Consider the following 13,616-nt stretch of genomic DNA (forward strand, 5'->3'; position numbering starts at 1 on the left):
CACTCAATTGAAGAATCGTTGTCGGGTTCAGAAACATAGAACATAGAAGCTGAGACCGAAATGGCACATGGGAAACGACATAACGCCATCCATGCAGTCGGTTTAGAATGCCAAACGCGTATTAAAAACAGTGGATGATGCCAAGGGTCGCCGGTCACAGCATGCATGTAATTAACGTACTTCCCATGTGCCATTTCGGTCTCAGCTTCTATGTTCTATGTTTCTGAACCCGACAACGATTCTTCAATTGAGTGTATACAACTACTTGAGGAAACTGAAATTAAACTGAAATGAAGATCAAAGAAACTTAAAGTGTTTTAAGAATCCCAACTGGCAAGGAGGCAAACCAGTTGGCTATTTACAAGCATGGTCGAGAAACTGAATCTGAACTAATCAGAAATCAGGACAAATACAGTCTCAGCTAGTGGCCTTAACGCAACTCGAACCTGGCACCATTGGATTGCGAGACCGACGCTATGACCAGTTGACCATGCTGCCTCCTATGTTCATGTTCATAAAGTTTAGAAATTAGTTTGTCATTGTTATATGACATTATTTCCCTCTTTTTTTTTTTTCTTTTTTTTTTTACCAGATAACGAAGAAAGTGACAAGCTGGAGAATTTAGATAACGCTGAAGAGGAAGAGTTTGTGGACGACAGTGCTGTGCCTAAAGAAGCAGACTTTTGGAATGTTATTAGCGACGTTGACGACCAAAAGGAGACGGAAAATCATAACGATTTTCTTGGAGAACAGTCTGAATTTAACGAGTTGTTTGGGTCCCCAAAAAGGGGTTTTCGGCCTTTCAGTGAGTATAATAAAATCGTAACATTAGAGCTTATTCAGATTTTTTTTTAGCTAAGTTACTAGAAGTTGCGCCTCGCGGACTGGATCTAATTGCTTGGAATTGAAATCCCATCCAGTCCGATATTGAAGGCTTTGAAATGACTTCTCATGCTCATTATTAATTATTTGATGACTTGGAGTAGCTGGAACAAAATTAATTTAGTCCTAGGACTGAATTAATTTTGTTCCAGTTATACTACAGACTGAATTCAGTCCTTTCACAGGACTTTACCAGGTTTCAAGTAACATCATGTGACCCAAAAATAGCCCATTGATTGGCTGGTTTACTCATGAATAATTAATGAGTAAAATAGAGAAAAATAGGGAAGATTTGCAAAATAAGTTGGGCAATCATGCAGTGCAACTCGAAAGCCGAGACCTTCTTGGGGGGGGGGGGGGGGGGGGGGAATCTCAAAAAGAATCCATTCCATAAAGTTTTCCCCTTCTTATATTTCTCTCCCTTTATCTCTTTACTCCCCTAACTTCCCTTTAGTATTATAACAATTGGTTATTAGTGCTGCTTTCTCGGCAAAGTTGAGATCAGACAACTGACATTCCAATACACTTGTTATAATTAATCTTCAGCATCAGTGGCACCGACACCCACAACTACTATGGCTCCAGCGACGGCCATTCCAATGCCAACGACTGTATCGCCTCCAGGTAAGGTTTGTCTTTTTAAAATGAAATCAAAAGTGGTCAATACAGGCCAACCGTAATTTATCTCTTGAATTTCGACAAATAGGAACTAGAAATGTTTCTAGATTTTTCAGCATGTAATTATAAGTAATGTTTCAAATACGAGTTGCTGTATTCTATTGGGGTTTCAAAATCCGAGTGGAATTTCAAACTGTGGGTTTCAAACTATGCACGTGGTACAAATAAGAAACCCTGGTTGGTCGATGAGCTCATGAATAATCAATGAGAAGCACGGGTTGCGTAGCGCTCGCCTCTCACCAATGCAACCCGGGTTCGAGTCCCGCTGAGCTCGGTGTCGTAAGTGAGTAGAGTTCGTTGTTTGTTGGTTCTCTCCTGTGCTTCGAGGGTTTTCCGGCCGGTTCTCCGGCTTTCCTCCCTCCGCAAAAATCAACTCCTAAATTACAATTGGAATTACAGTAGATGAATAGCTACTCTGTAGAAATGCCACTGTTAAATCCCATTTATTTTTTTAATTTAATTTAATTTTATTTATTTAATGAGTATGAGATTATTTTTTCGAACCTTACAGGCGCGCCAATACGTCTTGTAAACGGAGGAGCTCCAAACCAAGGACGGGTGGAAATCTACCACAACGGCAGATGGGGAACTATCTGTGATGATTCATGGGGCCTTGACGATGCTAATGTTGTGTGTCGTCAGCTTGGCCTCCCACCTGCCACATCTGCCCCCTGTTGTGCTCGGTTTGGTCGAGGGAGGGAACCTACTTGGATGGATGATGTTCACTGTACCGGTTCGGAACGATCTCTATCGGAGTGCCGTTTTCTAGGATGGGGAATTGAAAATTGCAGTCATGGTGAAGATGCAGGTGTTGTTTGTGGCAGTAAGTAGACTGGCAATTCTATTATATTTGTCGCTCTTCGTTGACAACAGATTAAGCTCAGTGCTTCATGCGTGACCTCACACACTTGTTTTAACTTGGTTGAATTGAAATAATAAAGTACGGCTTTGATCGAGGACTCTTTACACGGGGAGACGCTTCCCTTACAACATGGACAGCACCCTCTTCCCCAAGTAAATTTTAGACATGCCGCATTGGATAATATGTGTTCCCACAGAAACTTACCTTTGTTCTTCTGTGAAATATGGATGTTCACATGTACAGAAACCGGCCAACCAGCCAACCAGCCAACCAGCCAACCAGCCAACTGCTTATTACTCGGGCTTCTTTCCGAAGGAAAGCCCGAGTTATAAATTGCCCGTTCTTGTTCGTCGTATTTTCCATGTTCGTCTACAAAAAGTAGACATGCGCACTTAACGCCAGTTAGGAACGCCTCGGACATCAGCCACGGGTCTCTGACGCACACGTGTGTTTGCCAGCCATCTCGATTACTGAGTCAAACAAGCTGAACTTCTTACATTTTGTGGTTTAAAAAGTATATATTCTCCTAAAAACGGGCAAAATAACGCTGGAGATGCTAGCAAAATGTCCCAGCCACACCAAAAAGGAACGTGGAGAGACTTTAAATGATTATTTAAGAAGGTTAAGTTACTCACTTCGCAGAGAAAGGCATTGATGAGATTGTGAGTATTGGGTCTGTGTTCTTGAATATTCGGAAGTTTAGTTTGGTACTTCATCTTGGACTTAAATCATGTATCTGATGTATAATTCCTTTATATATTGGTAATAGCTGTGGCAAATTTGTTATAGTATGGTTTTTTAATTACAGTAGAAAGCGTTTGATCACTTTTGTCATTTGTTTGTATCTAATAATACAGTGCTGTCACATTTTCCTTTCAAACCTTTCAGTGTTCAAAATGAAGCCCGAGTTCACGCAGATATGCGTCTAGTCTGATTATTTTTTCCCCCAGGGTACACTACTACTGCCAGACCACACACTACCTGGCCATGGACACCACGTACTGCCCAGCCATGGAGACCAACCACTCGCTGGAGACCACACACTACCTGGCCATGGAGACCAACCACTCGCTGGAGACCACACACGAGTTAGTATATGATCCATGCAAGCCTTTAGTATTTTTTTAATTTAGCAACTGTTTAAGTGCCTTTCAAACTAATAAGTTTTTGGTTTAAAATACATATATTTCTACCCCCAGTGCACCTCGAAAGAGACCTTCCGGGGGGGAAGGGGGGGGAGGGGGAATCTAAAAAAGAGACCCCTTCCATACAGTTTTCCCCTTCTTGTATTTCTCTCCCTTTATCTCTTAACTCCCCGAACTTCCCTTTAGTATTATAACAATTGGTTATTAGTGCTGCTTTCTCGGCAAAGTTGACAACTGACATTCCAATACACTTGTTATAATTAATCTTCAGCATCAGTGGCACCGACACCCACAACTGCTATAGCTTCAACGACGGCCATTCCAATGTCAACGCCTGTATCGTCTCCAGGTAAGGTTTGTCTTTTTAAAATGAAGTCAAAAGTGGTCAATACAGGCCAACCGTAATTTATCTCTTGAATTTCGACAAAAAGGAACTAGAAATGTTTCTAGATTTTTCAGCATGCAATTAAAAGTAATGTTTCAAATACGAGTTGCTGTATTCTATTGGGGTTTCAAAATCCGAGTGGAATTTCAAACTGTGGGTTTCAAACTATGCACGTGGTACAAATAAGAAACCCTGGTTGGTCGATGAGCTCATGAATAATCAATGAAAAGCACGGGTTGCGTAGCGCTCGCCTCTCACCAATGCAACCCGGGTTCGAGTCCCGCTGAGCTCGGTGTCGTAAGTGAGTAGAGTTCGTTGTTTGTTGGTTCTCTCCTGTGCTTCGAGGGTTTTCCGGCCGGTTCTCCGGCTTTCCTCCCTCCGCAAAAATCAACTCCTAAATTCCAATTGGAATTACAGTGGATAAATAGCTACTCTGTAGAAATGCCACTGTTAAATGCCATTTATTTTATTTATTTTTTTTAATTTTATTTATTTAATGAGTATAAGATTATTTTTTCGAACCTTACAGGCGCGCCAATACGTCTTGTAAACGGAGGAGCTCCAAACCAAGGACGGGTGGAAATCTACCACAACGGCAGATGGGGAACTATCTGTGATGATTCATGGGGCCTTGACGATGCTAATGTTGTGTGTCGTCAGCTTGGCCTCCCACCTGCCACATCTGCCCCCTGTTGTGCTCGGTTTGGTCGAGGGAGGGAACCTACTTGGATGGATGATGTTCACTGTACCGGTTCGGAACGATCTCTATCGGAGTGCCGTTTTCGAGGATGGGGAATTGAGGATTGCAGTCATAGTGAAGATGCAGGTGTTGTGTGTGGCAGTAAGTAGACTGGCAATTCTATTATATTTGTCGCTCTCCGTTGACAACAGATTAAGCTCAGTGCTTCATGCGTGACCTCACACACTTGTTTTAACTTGGTTGAATTGAAATAATAAAGTACCCTTTGATCGAGGACTCTTTACACGGGGAGACGCTTCCCTTACAACATGGACAGCACCCTCTTCCCCAAGTAAATTTTAGACATGCCGCATTAGAGAATATGTGTTCCCACAGAAACTTACCTTTGTTCTTCTGTGCAATATGGATGTTCATATGTACATAGGTAATTTAACGTAATATATTTGTGGTTGTCAGTTTCAGGACCAGTGACGCCAACACCGACGTCAACGCCTATAGTTTCTTCATCAGGTAAGCTTTGACCTGGTAAAATACAGTTATTGTGGTCAGTGTGTTTTTGTGAAACTGGTTGGTATAGCATTTTCTATTTGTCAAACGTGTGCCAGACACTCAATAACCATAGTCCGCTGTTTTGTCTATATCTATTCCGTACAATTATAACATTGAATGTGATCGCTTATATATATATTTATTTATTTTGAACATATCTATTTAGTTGTATGCCCTTTTATATCATGCTTAAATGGAGGATCGCCACACTGCCGTAATGGACAAGCTTTCTGCTATTGTTTCTTTGGCTATTATGGACCACGATGCCAGTATTACAGTAAGTGTTTGATATTCTTGTCTTTTAATAAAAGTGTCCTCTAAGAGAAACCAGCCAACCAGACAGCTGCTTATCTGATTATTCTTTCCCCCAGGGTATACTACCACCGCCAGACCATACACTACCTGGCCATGGAGACCAACCAGTACCTGGAGACCATACACTACCTGGCAATGGAGACCAACCACTCCCTGGAGACCATACACTACCTGGCCATGGAGACCAACCACTCCCTGGAGACCATACACTACCTGGCCATGGAGACCAACCACTCCCTGGAGACCATACACTACCTGGCCATGGAGACCAACCACTCCCTGGAGACCATACACTACCTGGCCATGGAGACCAACCACTCCCTGGAGACCATACACTACCTGGCCATGGAGACCAACCACTCCCTGGAGACCATACACTACCTGGCCATGGAGACCAACCACTCCCTGGAGACCATACACTACCTGGCCATGGAGACCAACCACTCCCTGGAGACCATACACTACCTGGCCATGGAGACCAACCACTCGCTGGAGACCATACACGAGTTAGTATATGATCCATGCAAGCCTTTAGTATTTTTTTTAATTCAGCAACTGTTCAACTGCCTTTCAAACTAATAAGCGTTTGGTTTAAAATACATATATTTCTACCCCCTATATTACTGGCTTTGTGCCGAAAACTTTTTTTTTTTTCCTCTTCAAAAATAGAGATACATATTATTTAAGTGATATTGAGGACTGGTGATGATACTAAAGGGCATAACATTGATGCGGCATATCGAATTCACGGAATCAACGGAATCAACGGAATCAACGGAATCTCTTTGAAACATATGGAAGTCAAACATCATTAAAATAAAGACAAATCAAATTAAAAGAAAAAGTTAAGAACTTCGTGCTCAGTCGTCCTCTAAGAAAAAAATTATATAAAACAACTCGATCGGAAACCCTATTATTAATATTATTATGATTTATCTACATAGAATGATTACCCAGGAAACAATGACATGTCAAAAACATAACTTTAGTCCAAATCATAGCTAACCTTGAAAGAATCTGTTCATGGATCCAGCAAAACATTGCACATTTTTCCATCGTTTTATGACAAGTTGGACGCCATTTTGTAAGCACAGGTAGCCCAATTCTTCTTTATGTCTATGGGCTTCCTGTGTTTGAAAATTGGGCTACCTGTGCTTACAAAATGGCGTCCAACTTGTCATAAAACGATGGAAAAATGTGCAATGTTTTGCTGGATCCATGAACAGATTCTTTCAAGGTTAGCTATGATTTGGACTAAAGTTATGTTTTTGACATGTCATTGTTTCCTGGGTAATCATTCTATGTAGATAAATCATAATAATATTAATAATAGGGTTTCCGATCGAGTTGTTTTTATATAATTTTTTTCTTAGAGGACGACCGAGCACGAAGTTCTTAACTTTTTCTTTTGATTTGATTTGTCTTTATTTTAATGATGTTTGACTTCCATATGTTTCAAAGAGATTCCGTTGATTCCGTTGATTCCGTGAATTCGATATGCCGCATTGATGATAATAATGGTCTTACCAAGCACAAAAATACCTAATAGTAATAAATTATAGTCGATGGTAGAGTGAAGACATTTAACTCGAGAAACAAAATATAATAGTCAACGTGTAATAGTCAAATAGACACGAAAGAAAACAATGGAATTAGGGTCTACTTAGTCTAGTATATATTTCACGGGTTTAGTGACTTCACTCTAATATTAATGATGATTACGATCTTAAATTATCAGTGATAATCGTTATTATGATAGTTATGGTAGTGGCAATTGTATTTTTATAGCAAAATTCCTCATCTACTATAATTATTTATTTCCTTTACAGCTAGACGTCCCTCAAGATTTGATTTGAGGTACAGAACAAAAACATGAAATTCTCTTTTACTTTGACTGTACCGTTTTCCTTTTTCGATCCTCATTTCTTGTTGTTGATGTCGTTGTTATCATACATATTTGCAATACAGTGGTACCTTTATCAAGCACACTCCTTCTCATTCGTGCCATCAACTCCATATCTATATTTGCTAAGCTTACCGTATTTGGAAGTGAACACAGATTTCCCTTTGACAATGATTTTCCCGCCATTTAAAGCTTCAAAATGTCGAAGATATGATCAAAACTTGCTGACATTATAGCGAAGAAACACTCCACCATCTTGAATTAAGCTTTGAAACCTGGCCTTTGACAAAGGAAGCCCAAAACCTTTAAAACCACAGGGAACCTACGCGAACGACAATATAATATCAATATACTAGCGGATTCCCTATATTTAGTAGACACCAGACAAGCTGGTATCCTGCACAATCCATATTGGTAGATAAAGTAATGCTGTAGGCCTTTGAATGACAAATGTGTTTTTGTGTGTGTGTGTGTGTTTTAGCTGGGTTTTTATTTTATTTTATTTTTTTTATTTATTTATTTATTTATTTTTTTTATTTAAAATTTTAGTTTTTGAACGCACACTGGACACATCTTGAACAACTAAGATTTGTTTCTCTAAACCAAAAACCTTTTTTCTTCATAGGATTCTGCTCAAAATACTCAAAGGCCTCACGACTCTGTTGGATGGGGTATGTTCATATTGAGGACAATTTTTCCAATTTACTTTAACGCATTACATTTTTAAACGCTCTGCTTGTATTGACGGAAAATGCTAAAATGCATGTGCAAAAGTTTCTCTAGACTTAAAAAAATAAAACACGACTTAATTTGCAGGACAAAATAAAAGAATTTCATATTATGAGAATTGGAAACCTATTGTTATGTCCTCCAAATTGTGCTGTAATGGGGCTGTAGGTGACGTACGATAACGAATTTTTTTTTTTTTTTTTTTTTTTTGCAAATTGGTTAATCGTTATTCAAATTTGCCACCAGAAATCTATTGGACCACCAGAAATCTATTGGACAACATAACAAAGCAAAGTGACAAAAACCTATTGTTAACTTGGTTGGCGCATTGACATAACGATTATGGCAGTTATGTTATAAACTTACATGTTAGTGATGTTGGGTTATCCCTTTTATTGCAGATTAAAGATGGAATCAAAGCAGGAATTTCGAGTAATGGTATCAGACAGTACAAGAGTAAGTATATTCAAGTTAAAGTTTATTCAAATAAAGTAAAATTTACATTAAATTATACACCGCTGACTGGCAAATAGTAGCAACTAATCGTAGCGGTTTTATATTAGTATATAATAATAATAATAATAATAATAATAGTAATGATGATAATAATGATGATGATGATGATAATAATAAAAATAATAATCAACTTTATTTTCACTGAGAGATCGAGTGACCCAACAGTTGACAATATGAACAAATTTTGGCCTTCAATTTAAGAGACTTAATAATGAAGCCATTACCCTTCTCCTATTCCTGAAAGATTCACAAACGCACGCGGCGGTTTTCATTATTTGTGACTGGAAGAAAACAGTTTGCTGAGACGTTAATATAAAGGTGCGCATGCGCGTCCATGAACTCTAAGTTATATTTAAAAATAGGGAAATCATGGCTGCAGTGGAACCCCTGATATTACGGACACCTTGCTATTACGGACTGGAGAAAAATCCCCGGCAAAAATAATGGACCGTAATTCAATTCCCGCAACAGTCAACTCTTGTTACAGCGAACACCCTCGGGACGCACTTGGTGTCCGTAATAGCAAGCGTCGGGTATTGACTTTTTGGTCATCTTTTCAGGAGAAGTCACGTCGATGTTGGGACAATTGGAGTTAAAGGCTGGTGCCATCAAGGAATCCAATGATCCAAGGAAGGTCATCCTGCTGAAAAATGTGGGCCACGTGCGCGAACAAGCGCAAATTCTGATGAAACGACTTGAAGAAATACCAGGTATATGAAAATGAAATACTGTATTACATATCCTCAAATCGGGAACCAATTACTAGCACCATCCATCTCTCATGCTGGACGGTCTGTGAGCCAGCATATTCCCAGATCAGGAGCCCATTATTAGTGAACATACATGAATCTCCCATCTCGGTCTTTTAGGCGCCAGCGAGCAGTTTTAGAGCCCAACCTATCTCCTAACATTTCTAGTTTAGTTGAAAATTAAGGGCTTCAAACAAGGCTATTTAACGGCAACCCAATTAGCTCAGTTGGTAAGAGCGTCGGTCTGTTGTGCGGGAGGTCACGGTTCAAACCTCGGCCGGACCAACACTCAGGGTCTTAAAATAACTGAGGAAAAGGTGCTGCCTTTGTAGTTACATCTGCAAATGGTTAGACCTTAAAGTCTTCTCGGACAAGGACTTAAAACCGTAGGCCCCGTCTGTTTTCACTATATAACCCTGTATAAGGCGGACGCAAAAGATCCACTGAAGACGCTGGTGACGACCATCTTCAGTGCCCGTGCTAAAACTCTACAGGGCCCACTGTAATTGGCATAAAAGCTGTTGTGGTGTCCCTGCCCTCATGGGGAAAAGCTAATAAATGAAATATTTACTTAATATTTTACTACACAGAGGAAAACGAAATACACGAATGAGCCAAGAACACTAGACAATACAGGAACAAATGGATCGACTCAAGGAAAAAACGCACTTAAGAAACTTCCACTTAATTAAGATAATCTTAGGATAATTTCAATCGGCCCTGGACAGAGTTTCTGTCGTTAAAGGCCAAACCATGTAAGATGACAGGAACAATACAATCGTGTATTGTATACAATACATGAGAAGCCGAATTTCTTGTCATGGCTGCCATCACGTTAATATGTAGATTGTTAAGCTAGCAAAATTTCTTAAATTTCATATTGTTGTTTTATTTTTAAGTGTTTTTTTATTTTATTTTTCTAATCATTTACTAGGCAAGGGTTTAAGTTAAGGATTTAATAAAAAAAAAGCATTGTATACTTGTATATTTACTTATTTCACCTCGGGCAGGGCACTAGTAAAAAGGACTAGACTATACTTCGACCATGAATAGTCATATTTTTGTGACCCGCCCTCCACCCGCCATTTTCTGAAACAACCTCTGGGCTGATCAAATTCAGGTCACAGCTAACTCACAGCCTGAAACAACCTTTGGGCTGAACTAATTCAGGGCACAGCTAACTCACAGATAGACCCTGAAATAACCTCTGAGCTGATCTAAGTCAGGGCACAGCTAACTCACAGATAGACCCTGAAATAACCTCTGAGCTGATCTAATTCAGGGCAAACTGAGTCACAGATCAAGCCATTAAAGTACTCACATGGGATGTCAAGTCAAGAAAAGTAACTTCAACACATTTGATACAGATGTGAACTTTGTTTACATAGTGTTCTATTCGCGTTACTATTTTGTTTGTGGTAGAGGAAATCAGATAGACGACTGTCGTCTTCCGTATTAAACTTATGTCAATTGTTCAGCATTATACACCTAATTCAAAAAACGTTGTCATCACCAAAGGCGATAGGCAATAGGCGACTAAAAGCTATAGGATATATGTCATTCCAAGATCCAAGAATAGCTGGAATGACTTGTGTTTCTGCTTCTTATTCTCGTCAAGAACATGGACCTTAGTGCTGAGACTGATTCAATGTTCTTTGTATTCAACGAAACCATTTTCATGTCGGAATGACCTATCGCCTATCGCCTTTGGCGATGACAACGTTTTTTGAATTAGGTGTATATTCTCTGTTACAATGAGATATTCACAGCTTGTGTTTGTTTCAGTCACCTTGAAATTATTATCATCAACATTATTATTATTGCACTGTTATTTAGATATTATTATTATTATTATTATTATTATTATTATTATTATTATTATTATTATATGTTTATTTCAACTTCAGGCATTTTTGCTACATGAATACAGAATATTGTGGGCATGAATAGTCTAAGCAAATATCTGCATGACTGGTTTTACAAAGATGTATACAAATTATCATTATTATTATTTTATCATCATCATTGGGCTATTATCAAATTATTATTATTGGACTGTTATTTAGATATTATTATTATTATGTTATTATTATTATTATTATCATCATCAGGGCTATTCTCAAATTATTATCATTGGACTGTTATTTGAATATTATTATTATTGTTATTATCATCATTATTATTATTATTATTATTATATTATTAATAATAAGGAAGAACTTGAGGCTCTCTCTGAAATCGCCAAAAGTCAACCACAGGCAGCCTTTGTTGCCTTTACGAAAGGCTTCAAATCAAAGTTCACTTTCTGCATGCGTACAATTGAATCCTTTGAAGACTTTGTGAATCCTATTCAAGAGGTACTTCATGAGGTTTTCCTACCTACCCTTTTTGGTCAAGAGGAGCCCCTAACTGATTCACTGCACGAAGTTGTCACGTTAACTCCAAATCAGGGTGGTTTGGGCATTCCTTGCTTAAAAGAAGATTCGCCTCAACAATTCGCAGCATCGAAGTTAATAACATCTAGACACACCGAGTCTATAAAAGATCAAAATTTAACACCTTTGGAGGACTCAGAGGATCTCAAGAGTCAATATCGCAGTTTGAAAGCAATTATGACAAAGTCGAAAATCGAGCGCATCGACGGTATGATGAATCCAGAAATGGCAACTTACATCGATCAAGCAAGAGATAAAGGTGCAAGTTCCTGGTTAAACACTATTCCTTATGACAACCAAGGCCTAACCCTCAACAAGCAAGAATTTAGAGATGCCTTGCGCTTACGATATAACATGCCCCTAAGTGATCTACCTTTGACTTGTCCATGTGGCTCGTCTTTCGACGTCAATCACGCGTTATCCTGCAAGAAAGGAGGCTTCATTGCCCAAAGACATGACAATGTTCGCGACTTTTTAACCACTCTCTTGAGCAAAGTCTGCCATAACGTCCAAGCCGAGCCTCGGCTGATTCCACTGAATGGAGAACGGTTTAACCTAAAATCCACGACTACAAGCGAAGATGCACGCCTGGATATCAAAGCGGGGGCATTCTGGCAACGAGGAGTGACAGCATTTTTTGACGTACGAGTGTCGCATGTCAACTCCAAGTGCAACCAGAAGAAAACCACCTCATCAATATTCAACGAACAAGAGCAAGAAAAGAAAAGAAAATATCAACAGAGAGTTCTGGAAGTGGAAATGGGTTCATTTACACCGCTTATCTTTGGGACCAATGGTGGTATGGGCAAGGAAAGCCAAATTTTCCTAAAAACTCTAGCGGATAAACTGGCGAACAAAACTGGACAAAGCTATTCTGACACAATAACATATATTACAACAAAGTTGTCGTTTGAGATTTTGAAAGCTGTAATTACATGCATTAGAGGCTCCCGCACTCCTTTTTATAAGAACAACGAAAGTGACTTTCTATTGGACTTTAGCATTAATACTAACCTTGCCGATATTAGATAATTTTAGACTTTTTTATAATGCTTGTTTTTCATTTTGTTTTTTTCTAGTTTTTTGTAAGTAGTAACTTTTTCTCTTTAAATTTTCACAAAGTACAAAATTGTAAATATTCTTTTATTATTATTTTTTTTTTAATGATTTACAAACTTATTATTATTATTACATTATTGTTATTAAAATTTATTATTATTATTATTATTATTATTATTATTATTATTATTATTATATGTTTAGTTCAACTTCAGACATTTTTGCTACATAAATACAGAATATTGCGGGCACGAATAGTCTAAGCAGATATCTGCATGACTGGTTTTACAAAGATGTATACAAATTTAACAATTGTACAGACGTTTCATTATTATTATTATTATTATTATTATTATTATTATTATTATTTTATCATTATCATTGGGCTATTCTCAAATTATTATTATTGGACTGTTATTTAGATATCATTATTATTATTATCATCATCATCATCATTATTATTATTATTATTATTATCAATATCAACCATGTTACATTTTGAAAAAGTGACTATTTTCGCATTCTCTTCAAAGTTTCTTAATCCATAAAACTAATTACTTAAGTCCTATTATTTACATTGTGAAAATTTCATACTTTTGACACTCGTTGACTTTAAAGCCTTCTCAACAATCGATCAACTGCGGTTTCTCTTAAATTCTAAATTTCCTATAATTGAAATGACTTTCACAGCTTAAGACTTGTGTAAACA

General features: G+C 38.2%; 2 protein-coding genes across 2 annotated transcripts in view; both read left to right on the forward strand.

Moving 5' to 3' along the window:
- The window catches only part of LOC116299051 (uncharacterized), a 13,035-nt gene extending 2,645 nt beyond the window's left edge, over positions 1 to 10,390 (forward strand). The window contains exons 3-16 of the mRNA XM_089040317.1: positions 593 to 805; positions 1,429 to 1,506; positions 2,072 to 2,383; positions 3,373 to 3,510; positions 3,839 to 3,916; positions 4,482 to 4,793; positions 5,109 to 5,162; positions 5,368 to 5,478; positions 5,573 to 6,022; positions 7,346 to 7,373; positions 8,045 to 8,090; positions 8,550 to 8,604; positions 9,225 to 9,374; positions 10,004 to 10,390. Of these exons, the coding sequence (XP_088896443.1) occupies positions 593 to 805; positions 1,429 to 1,506; positions 2,072 to 2,383; positions 3,373 to 3,510; positions 3,839 to 3,916; positions 4,482 to 4,793; positions 5,109 to 5,162; positions 5,368 to 5,478; positions 5,573 to 6,022; positions 7,346 to 7,373; positions 8,045 to 8,090; positions 8,550 to 8,604; positions 9,225 to 9,374; positions 10,004 to 10,026 (2,048 nt within the window). The 3' untranslated portion in view covers positions 10,027 to 10,390. The remainder of the gene's footprint in view (positions 1 to 592; positions 806 to 1,428; positions 1,507 to 2,071; positions 2,384 to 3,372; positions 3,511 to 3,838; positions 3,917 to 4,481; positions 4,794 to 5,108; positions 5,163 to 5,367; positions 5,479 to 5,572; positions 6,023 to 7,345; positions 7,374 to 8,044; positions 8,091 to 8,549; positions 8,605 to 9,224; positions 9,375 to 10,003) is intronic.
- A 1,241-nt stretch (positions 10,391 to 11,631) lies between these two features.
- Positions 11,632 to 12,924, forward strand: LOC148905745 (uncharacterized). Its single transcript, XM_089040321.1, has one exon. It carries the CDS (start codon positions 11,723 to 11,725, stop codon positions 12,878 to 12,880), a length of 1,158 nt encoding a protein of 385 aa, XP_088896447.1. The 5' UTR covers positions 11,632 to 11,722; the 3' UTR covers positions 12,881 to 12,924.
- Positions 12,925 to 13,616: the final 692 nt, after the last annotated feature.

This window comes from Actinia tenebrosa, unplaced genomic scaffold (assembly GCF_029948245.1).
Source record: "Actinia tenebrosa isolate PJP-AT-01 unplaced genomic scaffold, QUT_ActTen_1.0 PGA_scaffold7__59_contigs__length_16204524, whole genome shotgun sequence".
Lineage (NCBI taxonomy): Eukaryota > Metazoa > Cnidaria > Anthozoa > Actiniaria > Actiniidae > Actinia > Actinia tenebrosa.

Coding starts and splice junctions, on each gene's coding strand:
- LOC148905745 (XM_089040321.1), top strand. CDS start 11,723: ATGCGTACAATTGAATCCTTTGAAGACTTTGTGAATCCTATTCAAGAG.